The sequence below is a fragment of the Chiloscyllium plagiosum genome, chromosome 18 (assembly GCF_004010195.1).
Source record: "Chiloscyllium plagiosum isolate BGI_BamShark_2017 chromosome 18, ASM401019v2, whole genome shotgun sequence".
In the NCBI taxonomy this organism is placed as follows: domain Eukaryota; kingdom Metazoa; phylum Chordata; class Chondrichthyes; order Orectolobiformes; family Hemiscylliidae; genus Chiloscyllium; species Chiloscyllium plagiosum.
In genome coordinates, this window is record NC_057727.1 from 35,463,842 (window position 1) to 35,490,153 (window position 26,312).

The window sequence follows — 26,312 nt, forward strand, 5'->3', positions numbered from 1 at the left end:
ATTCCTTAAAGTAACAAAGAGGACTAATGAGGGCAGAGCGGTGTACATGATCTATATGGATTTCAGTAAGGCGTTCGACAAGATTCCCCATGGGAGACTGTTTAGCAAGGTTAGATCTCATTGAATGTAGGGAGAACTTGCCATTTGGATACAGAACTTGCTCAAAGGTAGAAGACAGAGGCTGGTGGTGGAGGGTTGTTCCTTAGACTGGAGGCCTGTGACCAGTGGAGTACCACAGGGTCCACTACTTTTTGTCATTTATATAAATGATTTGGATATGAACATCGGAGGTACGGTTTGTAAGTTTGCAGATGACATCAAAACTGGAGGTGCAGTGGACAGCGAAGAAGGTTACCTCAGAGTACAACAGGATCTTGATCAGATGGGCAAATGGGCTGAGGAGTGGCAGATGGAGTTTAATTTTGATAAATGTGAGGTGCTACATCTTTGGAAAGTAAATCTTAGCAAGACCTATACGCTTCATGGTAAGGTCCTAGAGAGTGTTGTTGAACAAAGAGACCTTGGAATGCAGGTTCATAGTTCCTTGAAAGTAGAGTCGCAGGAAGATAGAATAGTGAAGAAGGTGTTTGGTATGCTTTTTTTTATTGGTCAGAGCATTGAATATAGGAGCTGGGAGGTCACATTGTGGCTATACAGGACATTGGTTAGGTCATTTTTGGAATATTGCATGCAACTGTGGTCTCCTTCCTCTCGGAAGAATGGTGTAAAATTTGAAAGGGTTCAGAAAAGATTTATAGGATGTTGCTAGGGTTGAGGGTTTAAGGTACAGGGAGAAGCTGGGACTGTTATTTTTCTTTGGAGCATTGGAGGCTGAGGGGTGACCTCACAGAGGTTTATAAAATCATGAGGGACATGGATAGGAGAATAGACAATGTCTTTTCCTTGATGTGGGGGAGTCCAGAACTAGAGGGCGTAGTTTCATGGTGAGAGGGGAAAAATATAAAAGGGACCTAAGGGGTAACTTTCTCATGCAGAAGGTGGTATGCGTATGTGGAACTATCTGGAGGCTGGTACAATTACTTATTTTAAAAGGCATCTAGATCGGTATATGAATTGGAAGGGTTTAGCAGGATACGGGCCAAGTGTTGGTAAATGGGACTAGATTAGGTTAGGATATCTGGTTGGCATGGATGAGTTGGACCAAAGGGTCTGTTTCCGTGCTGTACATCTCTATGACTCTATAACTGTCCTCATCTTATCAATAAACATCAGACTAGTAAGGGGGCACTTTGCCTAGGAGGCCTCAATATCCAACCATATTGACCTCGGGTCCTCACAAGCCCAGTCGCTCATAAAGAACAGAAGCAAGCTTAGTTGGTATCTCTTAATATCCAGAAAGGCTACTTCCCCCAATCCTTGGGGTAACTGCAAGCTTAATGAGGGGCTGCCTGTGATGCCAAATAAAAGAACTAAATCGTTCAGTGATTCTCTGCAATGTTTGTCTGGAATCATCAGAGGGAGCATTCGCATTGGATGTAACAGACGAGGAAGGGCATTCATTTCAATAAGGGTAATCTGACCTAACCAAGAGATTAGTAGGGCCTTCCATCTTTGAAGGTCTTGTCTAATTTTGTCAAGTGACCATTTAAAAGGGAGTCGTAATTCACCTTCAATATCAGATACTCCCTTAAGACCCCCATGGGCATAGCCTCTGACTTTGCAAAATTGATCCTATATCCCGAAAAAAGAGCCAAATAAATTAATACATTGTATTAAATGGGGTACAAAAACTGCCAGGTTTACTAAGAGAACATCATCTGCATATAATGTAATCTTATGTATCCTTCATCCCACTTCTGAGGCAGCTATGTTAGAGTCCTTACTGATAGCCTCTACCAGCAGCCCAATCACCAACATAAACAGTAGTGGTGAAAGGGGACAGCCTTGCCGACTGCCCCTACCAGTACTGAAATTACTCGATCTTACACCATTGGTGAGAACCGCAGCTAGAGGATCACTATACAAGACGTCCACCCATCTGACAAAGACCTCACCTAGACCAAATGGTTCCAGAGCATAAAAAGAATATGGCCACTCCACCCGATCGAATGCTTTCTCTGCATCTATAGAGATCACCAAACTCTGAGCCAATCGTTGCTGACGCACTTGGACCACATTCACTAATCTTCTAATATTATTGGAGGACTTACAGTCCTTTATAAAACCCATCTGGTGCTCCTTAATATAGGGCAACATCTTCTCCAATCGCAACTCAAGTGTCTTGGATAAAATTTTAAAGTCCAAATTTAACAGTGAAATGGGCTTATACCAAGCGATGTCCTCTAGGGTCTTCCATTTCTTGAGAATGAGAGAGATGTTCATCTTTTTCAGGGATGGCAGGAGGCAGTCATGACTGTACGATTAGTTATACATATCCAGCGTCAACCCTGACAGGATATTTATAAATTCTTTGTACAATTCACCCGGGAGACCATCAGGGCTGGGTGCGTTCCCACTTCTGAGCTGTCTTACTGCCTCCTGTATCTCTTGCACTGTCAAGGGGGCATTAAGAAGAGACACCTGTTCTGAGATTACACCTGGAAGATCCAGGTTCTTAAAAAAATCTCCATCTTAGCCCATGTAACCTCGCAGCATTCTGAACAATATAGCTCAGAGTAGAAACTCCAAAATGTCACGTTGATCCTTTTAGAGTCACATGGAAGAATCCCAGTACCTTCTCTAATTGATATAATGGATTGAAGGGCGCTCTTTTTGCTGGCCGAAATGCCAGATATTTGCCTGGCCTATCGACATGCTCCAGCAGCCTTTCACTGTCTGAGTGAGCATGGAGTTCAAAGCAACCCAGAGGGCTGTATACTCACTGCAATTTAGTCACTGATGGCCTATCAAAATACGCTGTCTCAGCTGCCTTCAACCGTGCCTCAAGCAGATGTTGCTGCTCTCCCTTCTGTTTCTTCCGGCTAGCCAAATAAGAGATAACTATCCCCCTAGTGTAGGCCTTAGCAGTCTCCTGGAGACAGGTTACTAGCCATACCCGAATTGATAGCCAAGATGGCTTTGAACTCACTCGAGAAGTATTCGACAAACTTACTGTCCTTAAGTATTAAAAGGATCCGTTCACCAATGCCGGGAACCTGTTCTGTTGCCCTTAATCTCAAGCTCCAAATACACTGCTGCATGACCGGAAATGGCTATGTTTTGAATTTTACAGGGCATCGTCGAATCCAGAAAAACCGAGTACTAGAAAAAGGTCAATCCTGGTATGACACTTGTGAGGATTGGAGAAAAAGGTGAAGTCCTTATCTATAAGGTGGAGACATGTCCAAACGCCCACCAGCCCCAATTCCACACATAAATAAACCAATTGCTTGGATTGCAAAGACGTATTTGGGGGATCTTTGGGCATTCTATCCACTGTGGGGTACATAAGGCAATTAAAATCTCTCCTCAAATAAATATGTCACATTCCAAGGGCAATCAACTTAGAAAGTGCATGTCAGGAATCTGAGGGGGTGTGCTAGGGGACAGTAAATATTTAGGATGCCATACTCTTCCCCATATATTAAGCTTCAAGAATTACAAACCACCTATATTCATCTTTAACTTGATCTAATAACTTAAATTGGAGACTCTCCTGGACAAGTAAAGCCACTCTCCTGCTCTTAGTGTTAAAGGATGAAAAAAAACACCTGATCAAACCCACCCTGCTGTAACTTTAGGTGCTCCTTCTCATCAAGATGGGTTTCTTGCAATAGGACAACATCAATCCTCCCCTTCCTGAGATTCGAGAGTACATTTTATCTCTTGACCAGCAAGTGACTCCCCTTAATACTCCTGGTGCACCATTTGAGGAGACATTTAGCCATATCTCTCTATAACAACTCTTGAACCCCCAAAAGGGTGAATCCTATTCACAATGCACTGAGTGTAAATAAATGGAGACTCATAGTGTCTAAAAAATGCACACACTAAAACTACATTAACAAAACTTGCAAAAACTACCTTTACTAAAAACCAGCAAACTAAACCAATTACCTGTACAACATACAAAAAATACTTGATGGGAGATTCTCACCCTGCCTACAGGGGGCGCTTACACTATCCACATACACCTCCAGAACTCCTTCTGGCTTGAGCCGCGCCCCAAACTCAGGCGAAAGATAAACAATAAAAATAGGTATTATGGGCAAAGAAATTAGAAGGGGGCACTTCACCCATTCCCAACCTTACACTGACCTCAATTATCACTGTAAAAAAGAACAACAACACTTTCTCTAATAAAATAATAAAGAAAAAGGAGAAGTACATGAGGTAGAGAATAAAAAAGGGTAAAGAAAAGAGAAGTATTCTTGTCTTTGTCCTTTGGACCATCCGGTCTATTTCAAAGTGTCCAAAAACGTTCTTTGCTTTTTCTGAGGAGTCAAATGCATGCATGGACCATTCATGATTAAAAGAGAGCACTGCCGGTTATCTGATGGATATTGAATATTCAGATCCCTCAGCCTCTTCTTCACCTCAAAGGACTTCCTCTTGCAGATCACGGCCGCAGAAAAGTCCTGAAAAGACATAATCTTTGATCCTTTATAAATCAGGGCCTGAGGATCCTTTCCCAACAATCTGGAGGCTTCCATTACCTTTTGTTTGTTTCTAAGGCTGGGTGGGGGAGGTGGTCGAAACAGCCCTGCGCACCGCCACCTGTGAGCTCTCTCAATTCGCATCTGGCCTGTCTTAGTCTCCCAGCCCAGAAATCACAGCAGCCAATCTTCGAAAAACTGCTCGCCTCCCTCTCACTCCAGCAACCTGACCACCTGGATGACTTTTCGTTGACCTTAATTCTCGAGGTTGTCGACCTGGTCTACTAAGGCATGTACCTGCTTCTCCAGGGCCTGGATACGTCCTGCCAAGGACTCGACTGCGGTCTCTGACGTCGCGGTCCGCTGCTCGGCCTCCTCCACTTGCTTCCCGAGACTCTGCAGCTCCTGCTCAAGATTCTGCAGCATGGTGAGATCAGTTGCAGCCTGGCACGACTCTATAATCGATGCCTTGATCTTCTCCCGGACTTTCGCAATCTCCACAGCCAGGTCTTGTTGAGTAGATGAGTCCATTGGGATTTCAGGGGAAGCTGCAGTGTGGCCATGGGCATATCCGATACTGCAGGGGAGTATCCTGCCTGTTGCAATTTATTCTGTCCTTTGCCTCTATAATCTTCCCTTACTAAATAAATCTATCTAGCAACTCTATTAATGTTAAACTATCGATTTTCTTCAAAATAGTTTTGTTGGGGAGGGTAAACACACCACTTTGCCTGAGTTTTGGTACAGAGCTCAGCAAGGCATACCTGTTAGATCACCATGATCTTGGATCCACATGGTAGTGATTTTAATCCTGCCCTTTTGGTGACAGGTAGGCTGACAGTTTTATTTTGCATGACATAGCTGGCAAGGTTTCACTTTCTTCCCACAGATTCTAATTTGAGCCTGGTCTTCCAAGCAGGTCAAAGGGTGCCTGCCAGAATCCATTGAGATCCTTCATTAAATATGTAATTTATTATTTAATATAAAGATTGATGTTGTGTCAGGACCCTACTACTTCAATGTTCGGGCGTCAACTTAGGGAAGTTGTTGTGACCAACCGAGCAGAAAAAATAATCAAAGCCAGGAGAGGCCCAAACAGAACAAGTTATTTTATTCTTTTGACTTGTTTAAAGGGTTCGGGACTTAAATAACACTCTGCAGAGTTATTATTATTTTCCTATCCTGCAGGATATATCATTTTTAATGGGATAGTCAGATACACTTACATAGTTTAAACCTCTTGTTAATAATCTTGATAGTTTTGCTGAGTTTTGTTCACAATAAATCAATTCTTTACTTGTTTCTTGAGGAACCTGGCTGACTTATCCTTGAAACTCAACTAAATAATGCCTGATACATATGCGATCTGAGCAATTTTCTTCTTGTCACTCTTAAGATGATAAGAGAAAGGAGCAGAATTGGGCTATTCAGCACACTGAGTCTGTTCCACCATTCATTCATAGCTGATATGTTTCTCAGCACCATTCTTCTGCCTTCTCCTTGTAACCTTTAATCGCCTTACTAATTAAGAGTCAAACTATCTCTATCTTAAACAGACTCAATGACATGGCCTCCAAAGTCTTCTGTGGTAATGAGTTCCACAGTTTCACCACCTTCTGACTGAAGAAATTCCTCCTCACCTCAGTTCTAAAGGGTCATCTCTTCACTGAGGATGTGCCCTTTGGGCTGAGTCTCTCCTACTAATCGCAACTTCTTCTCCACAGCCACTCTACCTAAGCCTCTCAGCGTTCTGTAAGGCTCATTGAGATTCGTCCTCATCCTTTTAATTGAATACAGATCCAGAGTCCTCAAGAACTCCTCATATGACAAGTCCTTCATTCTTGGCACCATTCTTGTGAATCTCTTCTGGTCCCTCTCCAAGGCCAGCACATCCTTCCTTAAATTAAGGGTCCAAAACTGCTCACAATAATCCAAATAATATTTGTGTGACCCTCTCTGCCTTCTCTCTGTAGCACTACATATTCTTCCTTGCCTGATAATAATTAAATTCTCTCTTAATTGCCTTGCTTGAAACTTCCTTCACGACATGCTCAGGTGGTGCATAGTAGATGCCAACCACTGACATGAAGTCGTCATAGGTTTCTTTTGGCGATGATTTATATGTTCCAGTTCTGAAAACCTCTACAAGTCAGAACTTGGGGGACTAAAGGTATGGTTCACATTTGTCACAGTCAGATCAGGGATGACAAAAGCCATTTTAATACTGTGGCAGGAAAAGAAACTGGATTGGAGGGATTCAAACATAGAGTTCTAGTAATGAGCACAGAATCATGAGATGCTAATACATTTAACAAGTTTGTAGAGGAAAGAGAGGTTGGATGCGAGCAGAGATTTGAATGAAAGTGGACTGTACCTGAAGAAATTGTTAGCATGATTAACTAATGTAAAAGGAAAGTGGGTGGTAAGTTGCTTGGATGGCTGCAGCTCCAAGAACACTCAAGAAGCTTGATGCCACCCAAGACAAGGCAGGTTGCTTGACAGGCACCACATCCACAAGCATCCACTCTCTCTCCATTACCGTTGCTCAGTACCAGCAGTGTGTACTAACAGCATTGTGGGTCAACCTACAGCATGTGGAGTGCAGTGGTTCCAGAAGGCAACTCACTGCCATCTTCTTAAGGGCAACTAGGAATGGATTATAAAATGCTGGCCAGCCAGCGATTCCCATGTCCAATCTATAAATAAAGAATAAGTACTTTATTAGGTTCTATCTTTTGTTGTACAGATTCAAGTTTTGTTTAAAATTGTTAGAAGCTTTCAAAGATGGAAGAATATTATCCAGCGTTAGCTGAAGATAATCAAGTGAAATGATATAGTAGTTGCAATTTGTCACTGTGGAGTCAGACTACGTAAATTTCTCAGCATCGGGCAAGAATGTCTCTTTAAATTATGGATTGAACTGCTAGTAGAAATTCATTTTCTTTTTCCCTCTAAAACACTGCTGTGGCTGAATTCATTCAATCACATTGATGCTTCAATTTTCACTGAACAGTCCATCATGTGGATAGTAAAAATAACATTTGCACAAAATATGAAACAGCATTGGAAGTCTTTAGTTCTGTAAACAAACCTTTATGTGGCCTAGTTTTCAAAACTACACTAAGCTCAGAGAAAAACTTATTGAAGCTTTTTCTTAGGTTATATTTTCTTTCCCAAAGGACACCAAAGTAAATATTAAATTAGTTGTCTCTGGTAGTATTATAAATAATGTTCTATTGCCAAAACAATTATGTGCTAAATGATAAGATGACAGTTATGTGGCTATATGGACTCATAACTCAGAATATTGAGCTCTTGTTCCAACAAAGACATCATGAATCATACCCTTCACAGCACAGTAAAACCAATATTAAAAGACACTCACTTTCACAGTCTGCCCAGCTTCAGGTCCATCCTACAAAAAAAAGAGAAGCACATGAGGAGTTAATGATTTGCAAGTTATTGACAGTGAATTGAAGTATTCATTTGAAATACATTTGAAGATGAGTGACAGCTGTATGTGATCTGGGCAGTCATCCATTATCACAACCAGTTTTGTTTACTGCAAGCTGGGCAATGATATTTGTGCTGGAAACCACATTTACTGCTTATTCAGCTCTCTAATGGAAAGAATTTGATCAAGAAACTTTGTGTGGCAGACCAAATTTTTCAATCAAATTGCCACCATATTTATTAAATTGCTTTATTTCTTAAGGGGAGAAAAGTCTATAGCGAATACTTTCTGTTTAAAATGAATGAACATACACTTTATATTTCTCACCTTTTCACAAAAGTTGCTGCTTGATAGAAACACATTGGCTCCGATATTTTCTGCTGAATTTAATTTAAGGTTCTCATTGGAATATTTTTGTTTTCTTTCTGATAGCCAGCCAGATTGAGAAGCCATTCATCAAGGAAGCCTACAATAGAAAGCTAGAACACTGCAGATGGTCGAGGACAATCCAGAAAGTTGGGAGCTGTGGGGATTGAGGGTGGACAACTGGGATTTTAGCTCAGCAGAGAAATGTCAAACAGAGATCCTGTAAGAGGTCAGGTGGCCCACTGAGAACACTGAGAGGAATGATCAGGGACAGAAGACACTGCACAGAGGTTGAGAGAGGTCAGGGGGCAGGGTGGAGGGGGAAGGGTGCAAAGATAGAGACCATGAGGATGACAAATCCATGTCAATCAGGGAACAGATGATGGAAAGAGACAAACCATCAAGATGGAGAGATTGCATGTGCTTTTCGATCCTTAGCAAGGAAGTTTTAGCTTTCCCCTTCCTGACCCTAAATCTGTCCCAAAATCTCAGACTTTTAGCAATTGGTTCTATGGATTCCAATACACTATCACACTACACTGTATTGCACTACTGTTGACTAGCTGACTAATCAAGATTGTTTTGAGGGAACAACTAACTAGGGACATGCAGCTAAACCACCACTTGTGGTTTACCACATCCTTCACTCCTCCATTATCATCAAGCCAAATGACTAACCTAGCTTAATGAGGACTCTAGAAGAACATACCAACAGCAATGGGTATGAGAAAAATAAGCTGACAGCCTAGTGAAGCTACAACACAAGGCGACAACACATTCATGCAAAACAGAAGAAGCATGTGATGGACCAAGCAAAGTGATTCTACAATGGATTAGAGTTCTTGTTATATTCAGTCATAAATGGTAGTGGATAATTAAACTAATGGGAGGAGTTATCTCAATGAACAACTCTATCTTTAATGATGGCAGAGAACAGCATACTATTGCATAGAACGAGGCTAGATCATTTATAACCATCTTCAGTTAGAAGTACAAAATGGATGATATTCTTGGGTTTCTTGAGATCCCACACTCATATGTGCCAAACTTCAGCTATTTCCTGGTTCTCTCCACATGAATCAAGAAATGGCTCCGTGTGATGAACACAGAAATGGCTCTGGGCCATTTAATAATAAATAATATAAAATAACATCCACAGTAATGCTGCAGTCTTTCAGAATCAGCTGCAGTTTTAACTAAGCCATTTAAGGACATTTACAATTGTCATCTATCCAACAATGTGGAACATTTCTCAGCTCTGGCCTGCCCACTAAAAAGAAGCCAAGCTTAACCTAGCTAATGACTACTTTGTCAACCTAATCTCAATCAACAGCAATGGAAGGTTTCATCAACAGTGTTACCAATTGGAACATAGCTTTGAATAATTTGTTTAAGGATGCTCAGTTTGAGTTTTATCAGGACCACTAATTCCAGACCTCATCATAGTCTTGAACAGACTCAGGAACTCGATTGTCACTCTCTCCTCATTCTCTGCAATGAGTAATCATTGGAGTACAATTTGACAAAATATGGCACGAAGAAGCTTGAATAAAACAGGTGTCATTGGGACTGTTGGGATAGACAAGCCTTGTAATAAAAAAGAAAGTTAATGAGGGAAGTAGGTGTCATGAGAATTCCTATGGAAATAAGATGTGGGACAAAAACATGATTTAAAAAAGAAGAAATGGCAATGAGGCAGATGACTTCTTTCTATCCTCTCAATATGCCTTACTTCACTTTATTTCCTTTCTTTTATGGACAATGAATGAAACCTTTATGGATTATTGCATGTTTGCCAAATTCTGATTTGGAAGTGGAGCCATTTCAAACACATTTAAGATAAATGTGAAACTCAGCAAAGCACTCAGAGCAGATAAATATCTTTCAATCTAGTAACTGAACAACACTGCTTGAAATGGGCATTCTTCAGATTTCATCGGTGTACAATCATTCTGAATACTGTACTGTATATTGCAGAGTTAAAATATTTTAGTGAAGCTACTGTTCACTCATTACTGAAAGAAACCACAGTTCGCTTACAAACCTGAATGGCAATGGTCAGCGATGTTGCTTTGAAGTGCTGCTCCACAACCTTTGCAACTTTCTGGCTTGTCTGAAACAAGTCTGTCAACTCATCTGGTTGTAGATCCCGAAAACGTTCAGTTAATCTGATTGGACAAACTAACACATCTTTATTACAGATAGTCAAGGAAAAAAATACCATAGAGCCATTTGAATTTCAAATGAGAATAAATTAAATTAAATATGAGTAGCAAAAATAAAAAAAAAACAACTTTGTCTTTTATATGTCATCCACAAAACAAAACTATTTTCTGTGAGCTTCTAAGGAGTCAATTCAGAGGAATAAATAACAGATATTATTGTACTTCATGGCAGCAATGACCACTCCCAGTTCCACTGAGCAGTGATTTTTCTAATGGCTACTCTTCAAACAAGGTTGAAACAAAAGTTAAAGTTTTTTTCCTTTAGAAACAAAACAGTTCCTGAAAACTTCCTTGCACAGACTTTCTTTCATCAAAATCTCTCCTTCATATCAGTAGAATTTGTCACAATATTTGACTTTAGGCTGTCGGTTCAAGTGTGAAGCTTTCAAGTTCCTAACCCAAAACACATTGAGATTTTGAGATACATTTTACAGTTGGTAAAACCTAATTTACATTATCCTTAACCTGTACCTTGAAGTTTATTGCTAAAAACATATAGCATTTGTACAGAATGTGCAAAACCACTGACTGGTACATTCAACTCAAAAGATAACGGCTGTGTTAATAACACTGAAATTTGCATCAGGTTCTTCAACCACACTTTAAGTCATGTCTTTTGATTTGATAACTAGAGTGGGCCACCTGTTGAAGCCACCTCTACACTAAAAATGGAATTAAACCAGCCTAAAGACTCTATCTATATGCTTCAAAAGTAAAAGATTTTTTTTAAGATTCCGGATTTAGGTATTTAGATATTTAAACATCTTGGAATCCAGCTTGATGAGTCACTCAGCCTTCACTCCTGCATGTTATGATAGCATCTGAACCATACTATACCAGCTGCATAGTGAGTGTATGTGGGGCAGCAGAGAGAAGATAGTGGTACTTTCCTTGGTGAATCAGCAAAGGTCACTGATTTTCCTGTGCCATTGCTGGACATTCCCCCAAACAGTTTGGACCACATTGACTCAGTTAGCTACCTCAGAACAGGCTGGCAGAGTCTACTGTCATGGCCTCCTCGACCAATTTTGTTGTAAAATGACAGTCCTCCCCTCCACCACTCTGCTCAAGATCCTCAGGTCCCAATCCACAAAGTGATGTGCCAATTTCCCCTTTTCTGCCACATCCAGGGTAGAGGTCATTATCCTTGTAGGGAAGCTCCAGATTGCCAGCAGGTGCCCCATAGTCTTGTAAATATAGAGCCAGTGTCATGGGATCCTATGTAGTGATGAGTACTTCCATCTACAAGTAGAGGCTAGCACTGGATGAGTGTGTCAGCGTAAGGGTGGGGTACATAGTTAATGAAATACGTTTGGGATTGACAGTATGAAAAAATAAGCTTGATCTCATAGAAAAAAACTTTTCATGAACTGTAACAAAAATATTTATCTGGTTTCTGATCAGATTCAGCTGGATGACATACTTTTCAAATGTTATTCTTTGGATCGCATTGAGCTACATACCATATCTCTAAAATACTTTATGACCCTGAAAATTCTATTTGTGCTTGTTCTCTGCTTTCTGATACATGCAAAGAACAAAGAAAATAGAGCACAGAAGCAGGCCCTTCAGCCTATCAAGACTGCATCAACACAACATGCCTTTCTACACTAAAAACCTTTTGCCTTGACACAGTCGATATCCCCCTATTCCCAGCCTATTCGTATGTCTGTCATGATGCCTCTTAAATATTGTTATTATATCTACCTCTGCCAACTCCTCCGGCAGTACATTCCAGGCACTTACCACCCTCTGTATAAAAACACCTGCCTCTCACATCTCCTTTAAACTTACCCCCTTTACTTTAAATCTATATCTCCTAGTTATTAACATTTCTACCGTGAGAGAAAGACTCTGGCTATCCATGCCTCTCATAATTTTGTAAACTTCTATCAAGTTGCCCCTCATCCTTCGACATTTAAGTGAAAACAAACGAAGTTTGTCCAATCTCTCCTCTTAGCTAACACCTTCCAAACTGGGCAACATTCTGGTAAACCATTTCTCCAAAGCCTCCACATCCTTCTCGTAGTGTGGCAAACAGAACTGTATGCAATATTCTAAATGTGGCCTAACTAAAGTTCCATATTACCGCAAAATGACTTGCCAATTTTATTATTCTATGCTGTAACCAATGAAGGAAAGTATCAACTTGTGTTGCTACTTTCAGGGAGTTGAGGATCTTTATGCTTAGATCCATCTGTATGTTGATGGTACTAAGGGTTCTACCATTTATTGAATATTTCCCTCCTGCATTAGAACTTCCAAAATGCATCACTTCACATTTCTTACTTTCATAGTAGTAGAGGCTGGAGAAGGCCATTTGACTCATCAAGCCTGCTCCCCATTCATTAATTTCATGGCTGATCTATCCATTGTCTGAGTTCCTCCGACCTGCTTTATCCCCATAACCCTTAATTCTCCTATCATGCAAAAACCTATCCAACAGTGTCTTGATTATATTTAATGAAGTTGCCTCTACAGCTTCCTTGGGCAGAGAATTCCATAGATTCATTACTCTCTGGGAAAAGCAGTTCCTCCTCTGCCCTAAATCTACTCTCCCTAATCTTGAGGTCATGTCCCCTAGTCTTAGTCTCACCCATCAGCAGAAACAACTTGCCTGCCTCTATCTTATCTATCCCCTGCATAACATGATTCGGATGTGCCGGTGTTGGACTGGGGTGTACAAAGATAAAAATCACACAACACCAAGCTATATTTCAACAGGTTTATTTGGAAGCACCACTCCTTCATCAGGTGGTTGCGCACATCCACCTGATGAAGGAGTAGCCTTGCAAAAGTTGTGCTTTCAAATAAACCTGTTGGACTATAACTTGGTGTTGTGTGATTTTTAACTTTATATGCTTCTATAAGATATCCTCTCGTTCTTCTAAATTTTAGCGAGTACTCTCTTCATAGGGTAACCAGCTTATCTCCAGAGTCAGCCTGGCAAACCTCCTCTGCACCATCTGTAAAGTCAGTATATCCTTCCTCAAATTGGGAGACCAGAACTATGCACAATACTCCAGTGGCGGCCTCACCAATACCTTGTACAATTGCAGCAGAACCTCCCTCCTCTTAAATTCCAATCCCTCTAGCAATGAAAGCCAATATTCTGTTTCCCCTCCTGATTACCTATTGCATCTGCAAATCAACTTATAGCGATTTATATATGAGCACTCTTAAGTCTCTCTGCACAATAGCATGCTGCAATCTTTCACCATTTAAATAAAACTCTGACCTACTGATTTTACTTCCAGAGTAGATAACCTCACATTTACCAACATTGTACACCATCTGCCAGACCCATGCCCACTCACTTAGCCTATCTAAATATCTCTGCAGACCCTCCACATTCTCTGCATAATTTGCCTTTCCACTCAACTTATTGTCCTTAGCAAACTTGGAAATGACACATTTGGTCTCCTCTTCCAAATCATTTGTACACAGCATTAAGAGTTGAGGGCCCAACTAATCCCTATTATACTGGCTTTGGAGATGGTGCAGGGGAGGTTGTCCAGGTTGATTCTGGAGATGAGGGGTTTCTCTATGAGGAGAGGTTGGGCCACCTGGGACTGTACTCACTAGAATTTAGAAAAATGAGATGGGATTTCTATCGAAACATGTAAAATTATGAAAGGGGTAGATAAGATAGAGGCAGGCAAGTTGTTTGTCTGGATTAAACTCCAACAAGTGCATTGACCAAGCTTGGAACTGATAAAGTATTTTGATACACATTATTCTTTCATTTTGTTTTCACTCCTTATCTCACTTTTTTTGATTTTCTCTTGCCTTTACTAAATATAAAATATATATATAGTTGGTATTTTAAATGTTGGTATTAAGGGTCACTGTTAAATCAATAAAGTTGGAAAAGTCAAAGGCCCTGAAGCAGGACAAGTAAGCAGAACTTACAGAAATTATAAACTTCCAAATCCTATTATATGTATTGTGAGGATTGTTAGTGCTGCCTGGTTCCATATCCATATTCCATTATAGTACACACACAGTAGCTCAAATAACCTTCAGTCTAATTTCTACAAGTACGTGAGAAACATTTACCAATTATCCAAAAAGCAATTAAAAAGAACCCATTAGCAATGGACCACATCGGACACAATTTCCTTGATGCATGACAGGGGCTATAGTGTACAGAAAGACAGGAAAACTAACAACAATGTTTTCTTGTGCTGAGATTGTGTACATCATAATTACATTATTTCAACAATCAAAAATTATTGAAGCAGCCCTAACCCTTTCCTGCCCACTGCTGAAATCATCAGAAAGTGTGTAACATGCTATTTCTAATGGACTCTGAAAATGAGCATGCAAAAGTCAATCAGAACCTGGTTCCAATGATGACTGCTATCTTCTTTAAGCAATAGAAAATCAGGAATAGAACTGAATGTTTTGTGGTGATTTCTGTTCACTATTTTGGACCTGATGTATATCTGATATGAGATTTCAATTATATGCCCCAAATCTTCTGCAATGATGTAACTTGTAACATTACCCAAATAATTTACAAAGTATTCTGGGGTGAAATGAACAAGTGCAATGGTACTGTTAAATGTTTGTAGTCCCAGCAAAACTTCCTTAAACTTCTGAACTGCAAGCAGAAATCTGAAGACAGCTTAGTAGGTCCAGGGTTGTATCAAGGCAATGAGTTTTGTTTTTCAGTGGAATTAGAAACCTATCCTTTTATTCTTTAAACACTCTAGCTAACAATCTATTTCTGCCAATTGCCACTATAGTAAGTCAGCAAAGATAACAATTTACATAATGTCTTTTGGCCTTATTTCCTTCTTGATTCAGCTCTAACAGAAATTCCTCCACAATATCTTTTTCAAAAGCAGATTTACCTCAGTGTTCCCCCAACTCCCCCTGATTTACCTCCATTCACCTATCTTCACAGATTACTGAATTAATTTGGATATTGAGTCATAAATTTCACAGAAGTTTGATCGTGTACTAGAAATGGACATGGGAAATAGCTGCAAATTAAGGACACTTAAGGGACAATGTTCCTTATTTTGTGCTTTTGTTCCTTCAGATCTTAAGACTTAAGGGCGACCAACTTTAAAGTTCAATGTGAACTTAGTTAAATTCCTTTTTTTAAATTCATTCACAGGATGAGGGTGTCATTGGCTAGGTAAGCATTTATTGTCCATCCTTAATTGCCATCTGGGTCAACCACATTGCTGTGGGTCTGGAGTCACATGGAGGCCAGACCAGGTAAGGATAGCAGTTTCCCTTCCTCAAGGACATTTGTGAACCAGATGGGTCTATCTGACAATTGACAATGGATTTACGGTCATCATAATACTCTTAATTCTAGATTTTCATTGAATTCAAATTCCACCATCTGCCTCGGTGGGATTCAAACCCAGGTCCCCAGAATATTACCTAAATCTCTGGATTAACAGTCCAGCAGTAATACCATTAGGCTGTCACTTCTTGCACCCTCTCAAAATGGGTACCTATTTGGTATCAGCCTGCACTCAGTGGTTGAAGTTGTATCTGAGGCTGACAGAATTAAGTTAAAGCTACACTCCAGAGCTTGCACACACAATCCATGCTGACATTTCAATACTGTTTTCAGATAAGAAACGCAACTGAGACATGGAGAAGGTTTAAGCATAATTGAGTTGTGTATGCAACTAGAATATGCTCAAATCTTCTCAATCTTTCAATTGCCTCAATCAAACCCTCCATCCAAATAAATCTTTGCTTACAAAACTGTCCACATGCATGATTCCCAAATGAGAATTTGTCAGGTGGGAGAGACAAGTCATTTTTGTGATTATTTAATCACAATTATTCCAGTACATTTTTTTGAAAAACCTGAACAGCTCTGTGTCTTATTTCATTAAATACCTCTGTTCTTAAAATCTACTTGTCAAATTTAAAATTGAAAAGCTTGCCTGACAACAGATTCCTAAACAATGCTTGATCTGCTTTTACAATGCTCAAATGAGCTGAAATGTCAACTTTCACGTTCACAGAAGGAACATGCCTATGTGTTCAGTATTACCTTGGGTCCTGATTATTTATGTTGATCTGTGCCACCTTATGCTTATTTTAAGTTTCAGCATATTTTAGTGAGGTGACAATAGGATGGCATTTTGTTGTAATTTGACATTGATAAGATTAACTTATTTATAGGTCTAACCTTCAGGTCACATGCAAGGAGTAAACTCCAAATCCCAATTCACAATTGGACAGAATACAGAGGCAGAAATGTTGTAAAACTTCCTTCAGAAAAAAAATATAATGATGGCAATGTTCTAATTGTTCAGGCTTTGAAATCTTCATAGCATTTTCATAAATAGAACTGGGTGAACGCTTTTTCGTGGGATGGATTGCACCAAAATCTCATGGCTGAAAATGTGTTGCTGGAAAAGCGCAGCAGATCAGGCAGCATCCAAGGAACAGGAGAATCGACGTTTCGGGCATAAACCCTTCTTCCTGAAGAAGGGCTTATGCCCGAAACGTCGATTCTCCTGTTCCTTGGATGCTGCCTGACCTGCTGCACTTTTCCAGCAACACATTTTCAGCTCTGATCTCCAGCATCTGCAGCCCTCACTTTCTCTCCAAAATCTCATGGAACAATTAATTACTTCTGTAAAACTAAATCTCAGAATCTAGCAGCAAAATGAAGTAAACATTGATGTCCTGACTCTCTGAAATAGCTCTCCATTTACTTTAGTGCCCTTTATTGCTAGAAGCTTCAACCATCACTTACAATCATATACCCTGAAAAGGCACACCCTAAAAACTAAAACTGACATCCAAGCCAACTTATTACCACTACTTATTTTAAAAATCATACTGAAATAAGTGGTTTTTCATGGTACAGGCTAAAAGAAATCATCTCACACATTATACCAATTTACCAGCTGTGTCCGTTGGCAAAACTCACAGTGGAGTCAATGTGGCAACTCATCCTAGCTTCCCAAAATCTTCTGCTTGGTCAATAACAATGGGACAGCAGTGACAGGGCCATCAGCATGCTCAGACCTTGTTACAGTCACAATTTATGAAATTCAAACTGCATCCATTGTGGTGGAACAGTGCTTGATGCAATTGAATCAATGATCTCAAACACCTGTACCAGACCAATTTTAAAGATAGCACAATATTTCATCTTAAGGATGACGCAATTGATCCTCTAAGGAAGTGCAATTTACACATTCAGGAGAAGCTTCAAGTGGAACTGAATGCGATGGAACAAAATGATACAATTCAGAAGGTATATCTTTGCACAAATTGTCACAACTCAAGAACAAGTGTTTTAAAGAAAGATGTCTCCATGTGAGTATGCCTAGATCCAAGTCATCTCAACCTGTCACTTCAAAGGTATAAAGTAGTGATGCAGAAAGAATTAAGTCCTAAATTATTCAGAGCCATATTCCTTTCCAAATTATAGCACGTCTACTGGTCTGTTCATTTAGCAGAATCCTAGGACCATAAGCTCATAAGAAATAGGAGCTGGAATAGGTAATTTGGCTCCTTGAGCCTTCTCGCCATTCAATAGAATCATGGCTGATCCAATATTCCTCATGTCCACTTTCCTGTCCTTTTCTTATAACACTTGATTTCCCTAATGATCTATCTACCTCAACCTTAAATATACACAAGGACTCTGCCCCCACAGCTCTCTGCAGCAAGGAGTTCCAAAGATTCACAAACCTCAGAGAATAAATTCCTCCCCATCTCAGTCTATCCTAGGAGCTTGAAACATTTAGGATACCATTTGGATGTACTGTTTCCAGGAGTTACCATCTGAACTATTAGTAAGCCATAGATTATTCCAGCAGCTCATGGATAGGACTAATGAAACATACTCAGATTTGTTTGTGTAGCTGACGATATCATGATCATGCATAAGACAAGGGCACAGTATCACTACAACTTTCATGTACTGATGGCAACAGAACAGGAATTGAAATTTAACAGCATGAAGTGTCAGGTCAATGACAGCCAATAAAACATCTTCAAATCCATTTATTTCACCCAGGAGTCCATCCCAATCTAGGTAAGATCGGGGATACAAATGCCCACCCCAAAAGGATCTGTGATACATTCCTTGGATTTCTCATCTCACCACATATTCTAATTTCATGGGAAACATATTCTGCTGAGAGATTTCCTCAAGAAGGATATCTTCAGTGGTAGCAAAACAAGCACCAGTACATTATGATCTTCTCAGCAAAACCTTGCCAGCTGCAATACTATGACTCCAGGAAATAGATGATTCTCAAAATCAATGTATTGCAAAAAAGCCTAGGTGCATATTTTTTACAAGACAAAAAATGAATTGCATTTGGTTCAAAACCCTTTCATCTGCACAAAAACTACTCCAATATAGAGTGTGAGACATCAACTCTGATATTTGGCATCATGTAATGTCACACCGACTTATTTGGTAAAAGAAATTCACTGTTGAAACAGAACATAAGCCACGAGCAATGGTCTGCTGTAAACCATGAACAAGTGCACTGTCATATTTGCATAGTCAACTAGTTAAAGTGCAAAGATACAACATTCAAATGAGAGAGAAACCAGGTACCAAGTTGATCATATTTAACATGCTAAACAGATTACACTCCAAAGGTAAGATACATGTCTTCATCTACATGGAGATGTTCTCAACCATCAAGTTGATGATGTTCTCAAAGTTGAACTGTAATGCTTTAGAATATAGAAAAAAACATTACAGCACAGTACAAGCTCTTTCGCCTTTGATGTTGCACCGACCTATGGAACCAATCTGAAGCCCATCTAACATACATCATTCCATTCTCGTACACATGCCTATCCAATGACCATTTAAATGCCCTTAAATGTGGCGAGTCTACTACTGTTGCAGGGAGTGCGTTCCATGCCCCTACTACTCTCTGAGTAGCGAAACTACCTCTGACATCTGTCCTATATCTATCACCCTCAATTTAGAGCTATGTCCCCTCATGCTAGCCATCACCATCCGAGGAAAAGGGCTCTCATTGTCCAACTTATCTAATCCTCTGATTATCTTATATGTCTCAATTAAGTTGATCTCAACCTTCTTCTCTGTAATGAAAACAGCCTCAAGTCCCTCAGCCTTTCCTCATGAGAGCTTCTCTCCGTACCAGGCAACATCCTGGTAAATCTCCTCTAAAACTTTTCCAAAGCCTCCACATCCTTCCTATAATGCGGTGACCAGAACTGTATGCAATACTCCAAATGTAGCCGCACCAGATGTTTGTACAGCTGCAGCATGCTCTCATGGTTCCGAAACCCAATCCCTCTTACCAATAAAAGCCAACACACCATACGCCTTCCTAACAACCCTATTAACCTGGGTGGCAACTTTCAAGGATCTTTGTACCTGGACACTGAGATCTCTCTGCTCATCAAAACTACCCAGAATCTTACCATTAGCCCATTACTGCATTCTTGTTACTCCCTCCAAAGTGAATCACCTCACACTTTCAGCATTAAACTCTATTTGCCACCTCTCAGCCCAGCTCTACAGCTTATCCATGTCTCTCTGTAGCCTACAACATCCTTTGTCACTATCCACAATTCTACCGACCTTAGTGTCATCTGCAAACTTACTAACCCATCCTTCTATGCCCACACCCAGGTCATTTATATAAATTACAAACAACAGTGGACCCAAAACAGATCCTTGTAGTACACCACTAGTAACTGAACTCCAGGATGAATATATGCCATCAACCACCACCCTCTGTCTTTCAGCTAGCCAATTTCTGATCCAAACCACTAAATCGCCCTCATGCCTCTGTACTTTGTGCAATAACCTACCATGGGAAATCTTATGAAATGCCTTACTGAAATCCATATATGCCACATCAACTGCTTTACCCTCATCTACCTGTTTGGTCACCTTCTCAAAGAACTCAATAAGGTTTGTGAGGCATCACCTACCAATCACAAAACCGTGTTGACTATCCCTAATCAACTTATTCATCTCTAGATGATTATAAATCCTATCTCTTCTAACCCTTTCCAACACTTTACCCTACAATTGAAGTAAGGCTCACAGGTCTATAATTTCCAGGGTTGTCTCTACTCTTCTTCTTGAACAAGGGAACAATATTTGCTATCCTCCAGTCTTCTGGCACTATTTCTATAGACAATGACGACATAAAGATCAAAGCCAAAGGCTCGGCAATTTCCTCCCTGGCTTCCCAGAGAATCCGAGGATAATTTCCATCCGGCCCAGGCGACTTATCTATTTGTACACTTTCCAGAATTGCTAACACTTCCTCCTTATGCACCTCAACCCTATCTAGTCTAGTAGCCTGTATCTCAGGATTCTCTTCAACCACATTGTCTTTTTTTAGTGTGAATACTGACAAAAAAGTATTCATTTAGCATGTCCTCTATCTCCTCTGATTCCACGCACAACTTCCCACTACAAAACCTTACTCGAGTTATTCTAGGTATAGAAAGCCTTAGGGTTTTCCTTGATCCTATCCGCCAATGACTTCTCATGTCCCCTCCAGGCTCTTCTTAGCTCTCTCTTTAGGTCTTTCCTGGTCTAACTTGTAACTCTCAAGCACCTCAACCGAGCCATTATATTTCATCCTAACATAAGCCTTCTTCTTCCTCTTGACAAGAGATTCAACTTCCTTAGTAAACCATGGCTCCCACACTTGACAACTTCTTCCCTGCCTGACTGGTACATACTTATCAAGGACCTGCAGTAGCTGGTCCTTGAATAAGCTTTGGCGAGAGACAGTTGCAATTAGCAACTGCTGAAGATGAGCAAGTATAAGATTTGCAAAAGATCATTAGCCAAAGATGCCCAGACAAGATTAAAGAAATACTTGAGAGAAATTAGCTATCTTTGCCATACAATGAAGAACTTGGTCTATCACAATAAGTCCTTCTCAACAGCAACCAAGTCCTAATAGTAAAAACATTACCCTTGGATATCATGACCAGAGACATATGGGTATTGAATGCCCAAGACAGCTACAGCTTGAATGTGTGTACTAGCCAGGGATAAATCAGGATATTCAATGACTCAAAATGCATGTGAAGCATACTAAATGTATCAATCCTAACAGTGGAGGGAGATTCTACAATCACATCATATTCCACACGTGTTTTTATATCACGTGTGTGCTTTTAAATGACAGTAGCAACACATTTACTCACCTTTTTCAGTGAACACCTCAAAATTTCCAGTTGGTTGACAACTTAGCAATATGAGTATGACCATCTCTGATACAATGAGAAGTATTTTCAGTTTATTCAGTATACCAGATCAGATGATCAGACCAGATCATCGAACCACAGTTCACAAACAAACTGGTTCAAGGCATGTGCAGTAAGTACTTGAACAAGGAGGGCTACATAGAATGAAGGAGCACCTGGCTAAAGTAGACTGGAAACAAAGATTCTATGGTGGCACAATTGATAAGCAGTGGAGAACTTACGAAGAAATTTTTGAAAATGCTCAAAACAAGTATATTGCAGTGAAAAGGAAGGATTGTAAGAAAAGGAGTAATCTTCCATGGGCGTCTAAGGAAATAAGAGAGGCTACCAAATTGACAGAGAAGGCATACAAAGTGGCCAAAAACACCATGAAACTAGAAGACTGGGAAAACTTTAAAGGTCAACCGAAAGCCACAAAAAGAGTTATAAAGGAAAGTAAGATAGAACATGAAAAAAAAACTAGCACAGAATATAAAGACAGATAGCAAAGGTTTATATAAATATATAAAACAAAAAAGAGTGGCTAAAATAAACATTGGTGTCATTCCTGATGAAGGGCTTATGCTTGAAACATTGATTCTTCTGCTCCTCAGATGCTGCCTGACCGACTGTGCTTTTCCAGCACACACTCTTCGACATTGGTCCTTTAGAGTATGAGAAGGGGTATTTAGTTTTGGGATATGATGAAATGACTGTGGCATTGAACATGTATTTTGCATCGGTCTTCACAGTGGAGGACACTAACAACATGCCAGCAATTGACTAAGGTATGTGAAGACCTGGAAACAATCATTATTACGGAAGATGTAGTGTTGGGCAAGTTAATGGAGCTAAGGATAGATAAGTCTCCTAGGATACTAAAAGAGATGGCGGGAGAAATAACATTTGCACTGGTGGTAAGTTTCCAAAATTCGCTTAACTCTAGAGCAGTCCCAGAAGATTGGAAAACAGCAAATGTGATGCCACTGTTTAAAAAGGGAGGTGGACAAAAGATGGCAAATTATAGACGAGTTAGCTTAATCTCTTTCATGGGGAAGATGCTTGAGCTTATTACCAAGGAAGAAATAGCAGGGCATCTCGATAGAAATTGTTCTGTTGGACAGACAGAGCATGGGTTCATGAAGGGCAGGTGATGTTTGACAAATTTTTTGGAATTCTATGAAGACATTACAAGCACGGTGGACAACAGGGACCCAGTGGATGTGGTGTACCTAGATTTCCAAAAGGCCTTTGACAAGGTGCCACACAAGACACAGCTGCATAAGATAAGGATGCATGGCATTATGGGTAAAGTATTAACATGGATAGAGGATTGGTTGACTAACAGGAAGCAAAAAGTGGGGATAAATGAGTGCTATTCTGGCTGGAATCAGTGACTAATGGTGTGCCTCAGAAATTGGTGTTGGGACCACAATTATTTACAATTTAAATAGATGATTTGGAGTTGGGAACCATGTGTAATGTATCAAAGTTTGCAGATGACACTAAGATGAGTGGCAAAGCAAAGTGTGCAGAGGACTGTGAAAGTTTATAGAGGAACTTAGATACATTGAGTGAGTGGGCAAAGGTCTGGCAGATTGAATACAATGTTAATAAATGTGAAGGCATCCATTTTGGTAGGAGTAACAGTAAAAAGGATTATTACTTAAATGGTAAAAAGATGCAGCATGCTGTTATGCAGAGAGACCTGGGTGTCCTTGTGCATGTGCCACAGAAGATTGGTTTGCAGATATAAGTAAGAGAAAGGCAAATGGAATTTTGCCCTTCATTGCTTCAGGGATTGAGTTTAAAAGCAGAAAGGTAATGTTGCAGCTGTACAGGGTGCTGGTGAGGCCACACGTGGGGTACTGTGTGCAGTTTTGGTCTCCATACTTGAGAAAGGATGTACTGGCACTGGAGGGGGTGCAGAGGAGGTTCATGAGGTTAATTCTGGAGTTGAGGGGGTTGGCTTATGAGGACAGACTGAGGAGACAGGGATTATATTCATTGGAATTTAGAAGAATGAGGGGGGAATCTTATAGAAACATATAAAATTATAAAGGGAATGGATAAGATAGAAGGAGAGAGAACGTTTCCACTGGTAGGTAAAACTAAAGCAAGAAGGTATAGCCTCAAGATTAGAGGGAGCAGATTTAGGACTGAATTGAGACGGAACCTCTTCACCCAGAGGGTTGTAAATCAATGGAATTCTTTGCTCAGGGAAGTAGTTGACACTACTTAGTAAACGTTTTTAAAGCGAAGGTAGATTTTTTTGAAAAATAAAGGAATTAAGGGATACGGTAAGAGCATGGGTAAGTGGTTCTGAGTCCACAAAAAGATCAGCCATGACTTTATTGAATGGCGGAGCAGGCTTGAAGAACTAGATGGCCTACTCCTGCTCCTCGTTCTTATGTTCTATTATGTTCTTATAAGTGGATGTAACCCATATCACATATTCACTTCACTATCCAGATTGAAATGTTCTAGGAAATATATAGTAGGTACTATCAAGTTAATGAGCAGGTGGCACAGTGTCACATCAGCTAACACTGCTGCCTCACAATGCCAGAGATCCTGTTTCGATTTCAGCCAGATTCTGTGTGGAGTTTGCACATTCTTCCTGTGTCTGTATGGTTTCTACTGGGTGCTCCAGTTTCCACCAACGTCCAAAAATGTGAAGGTTAGGTGGATTAGTCATGGTAAATGCAGGGTTGGATATGGGTGGGATGCTCTTTAAAGGATCGGTGCAGACTCAATGGGCCTAATGGCCTCTTTCATAGTCAGAGAATCCCTACAGTGCAGAGTGTTGAATAACAAAACAAGATTTTCATTTGGATTGCGACATTTTCATGCAAAATCAATGGAGAAGAGATTACAAGTCTGCTATAATGCATGTTTCATCAATGCAAATTGTCTGTAACGTGATTGACAAATAGGGGATGCTATTTCTAAAATGCGAACTTTAAAATAGTGTGTTGGCTATAACACGATTACACTATCAACATTTTAACTGTTATTTTTCTTGCACAAATTTCATATAGCGCAGGGTCGCACAAGAACACAACCATCGCATTATAGAAGAACTGCCTGAATATCCCCAGCTCATGCTTGATATTCAGAATGTAAGTGCAAACAACTGCATCCAGCAACCAATTGTCAAGCAATTCTGAGACAAAGGACATTCTTCTTCAAAGACTGAGGAAGATGAAGAGTTACATGATGAGTGAAATCAAAACTGCACACTGGCTACAAAATGCAAATTAGAAATTTAAATACAATATAAATATTTGGATAGCAGCAAAGGTTAGTAAAATATGCAACCAGCTCAAATCATTCAAAGTCTTATGGATCATGGTGCTATATTGTAAATAAATAGAACCTATCTCAATCATGAAAGAAGAGAGTGAGGAGAAAATCACCAACATTGACTAGTGCACAGAGATGTTCAGTGTCAGCAACCAACAGCCAGACAGCCAAGTTATCAAATAGGTGCAATGAAGAACAATGTGTACCTCTCCAGGTAGGTGTATGATCACCAGATCACAATAAGTTGTCAAAATTTCCAAAGCATTATACTGAAATTTGAACCGTTAGTTTTGTCAACAGTGTTTTACCTGTTCGTAGGACTGTTGAATGGAGAAAACATGTCTATGGACAATCATATATGTCTGTATGGGATAATTTATTTTTCAAAAAAAGAGGGATTTTGTCTTCTGTCTTACAGTCAGTATTCCTTTTGTCAACATGCTAATTAAATCATCACAATTACGTGGCTCAGGTTACAAAAGTCTTAGACACTATCTTATAGAACCCACTTGAAGCATGACTTGCTGCTCAAACATATTCTTCTGTAACAAAATAGCCTTATAACATCCGAGACATTTCTGTGCCCGTGATTGTAATAATTGCATATAATAGCCGTTTAATTCTTTGATATCACATGATTTACAACCTAGTTTATGTTATGTGGATGGCATAAATATTGCCCTATCAGTTAAGGATACCCTGCTAGAGGCAAAAACTAACAGCAGTGAGCATTTAGATTAAGGAAAGGCACTGATTGACCTTTAAGAGTCTCTTTCTATTCTCTGTAGTTTCTTTTAGAGATGTCGAGTAGATTGGTCAGAGCATTGAGTATAGGAATTGGGAGGTCATGTTGTGGTTGTACAGGACATTGGTTAGGCCACTTTTGGAAGATTGTGTGCAATTCTGGTCTCCCTCCTCTCGGAAGGATGGTGTGAAACTTGAAAGGGTTCAGAAAAGATTTACAAGGATGTTTCTAGGATTAGAGTCATAGAGTCATAGAGACGTAGAGCATGGAAACAGACACATCGATCCAACCCGTCCATGCCGACCAGATATCCCAACCCAATCTAGTCCCACCTGCCAGCACCCGGCCCATATCCCTCCAAACCCTTCCTATTCATATACCCATCCAAATACTTCTTAAATGTTGCAATTGTACCAGCCTCCACCACATCCACTGGCAGCTCATTCCATACA

The 26,312-nt window shown here is 40.0% G+C and overlaps 1 protein-coding gene across 3 annotated transcripts in view; it reads right to left on the reverse strand.

Moving 5' to 3' along the window:
- fhit (fragile histidine triad diadenosine triphosphatase) overlaps positions 1 to 26,312 on the reverse strand; it is a 1,108,831-nt gene that overhangs the window by 377,175 nt on the left and 705,344 nt on the right. For all 3 annotated transcript variants that reach the window (XM_043708211.1, XM_043708213.1, XM_043708212.1), the window contains 2 exons: positions 10,421 to 10,566; positions 7,942 to 7,971 (listed from right to left, as the gene is read on the reverse strand). In XM_043708211.1, coding sequence (XP_043564146.1) covers positions 7,942 to 7,971; positions 10,421 to 10,566 — 176 coding nt within the window. The remainder of the gene's footprint in view (positions 1 to 7,941; positions 7,972 to 10,420; positions 10,567 to 26,312) is intronic.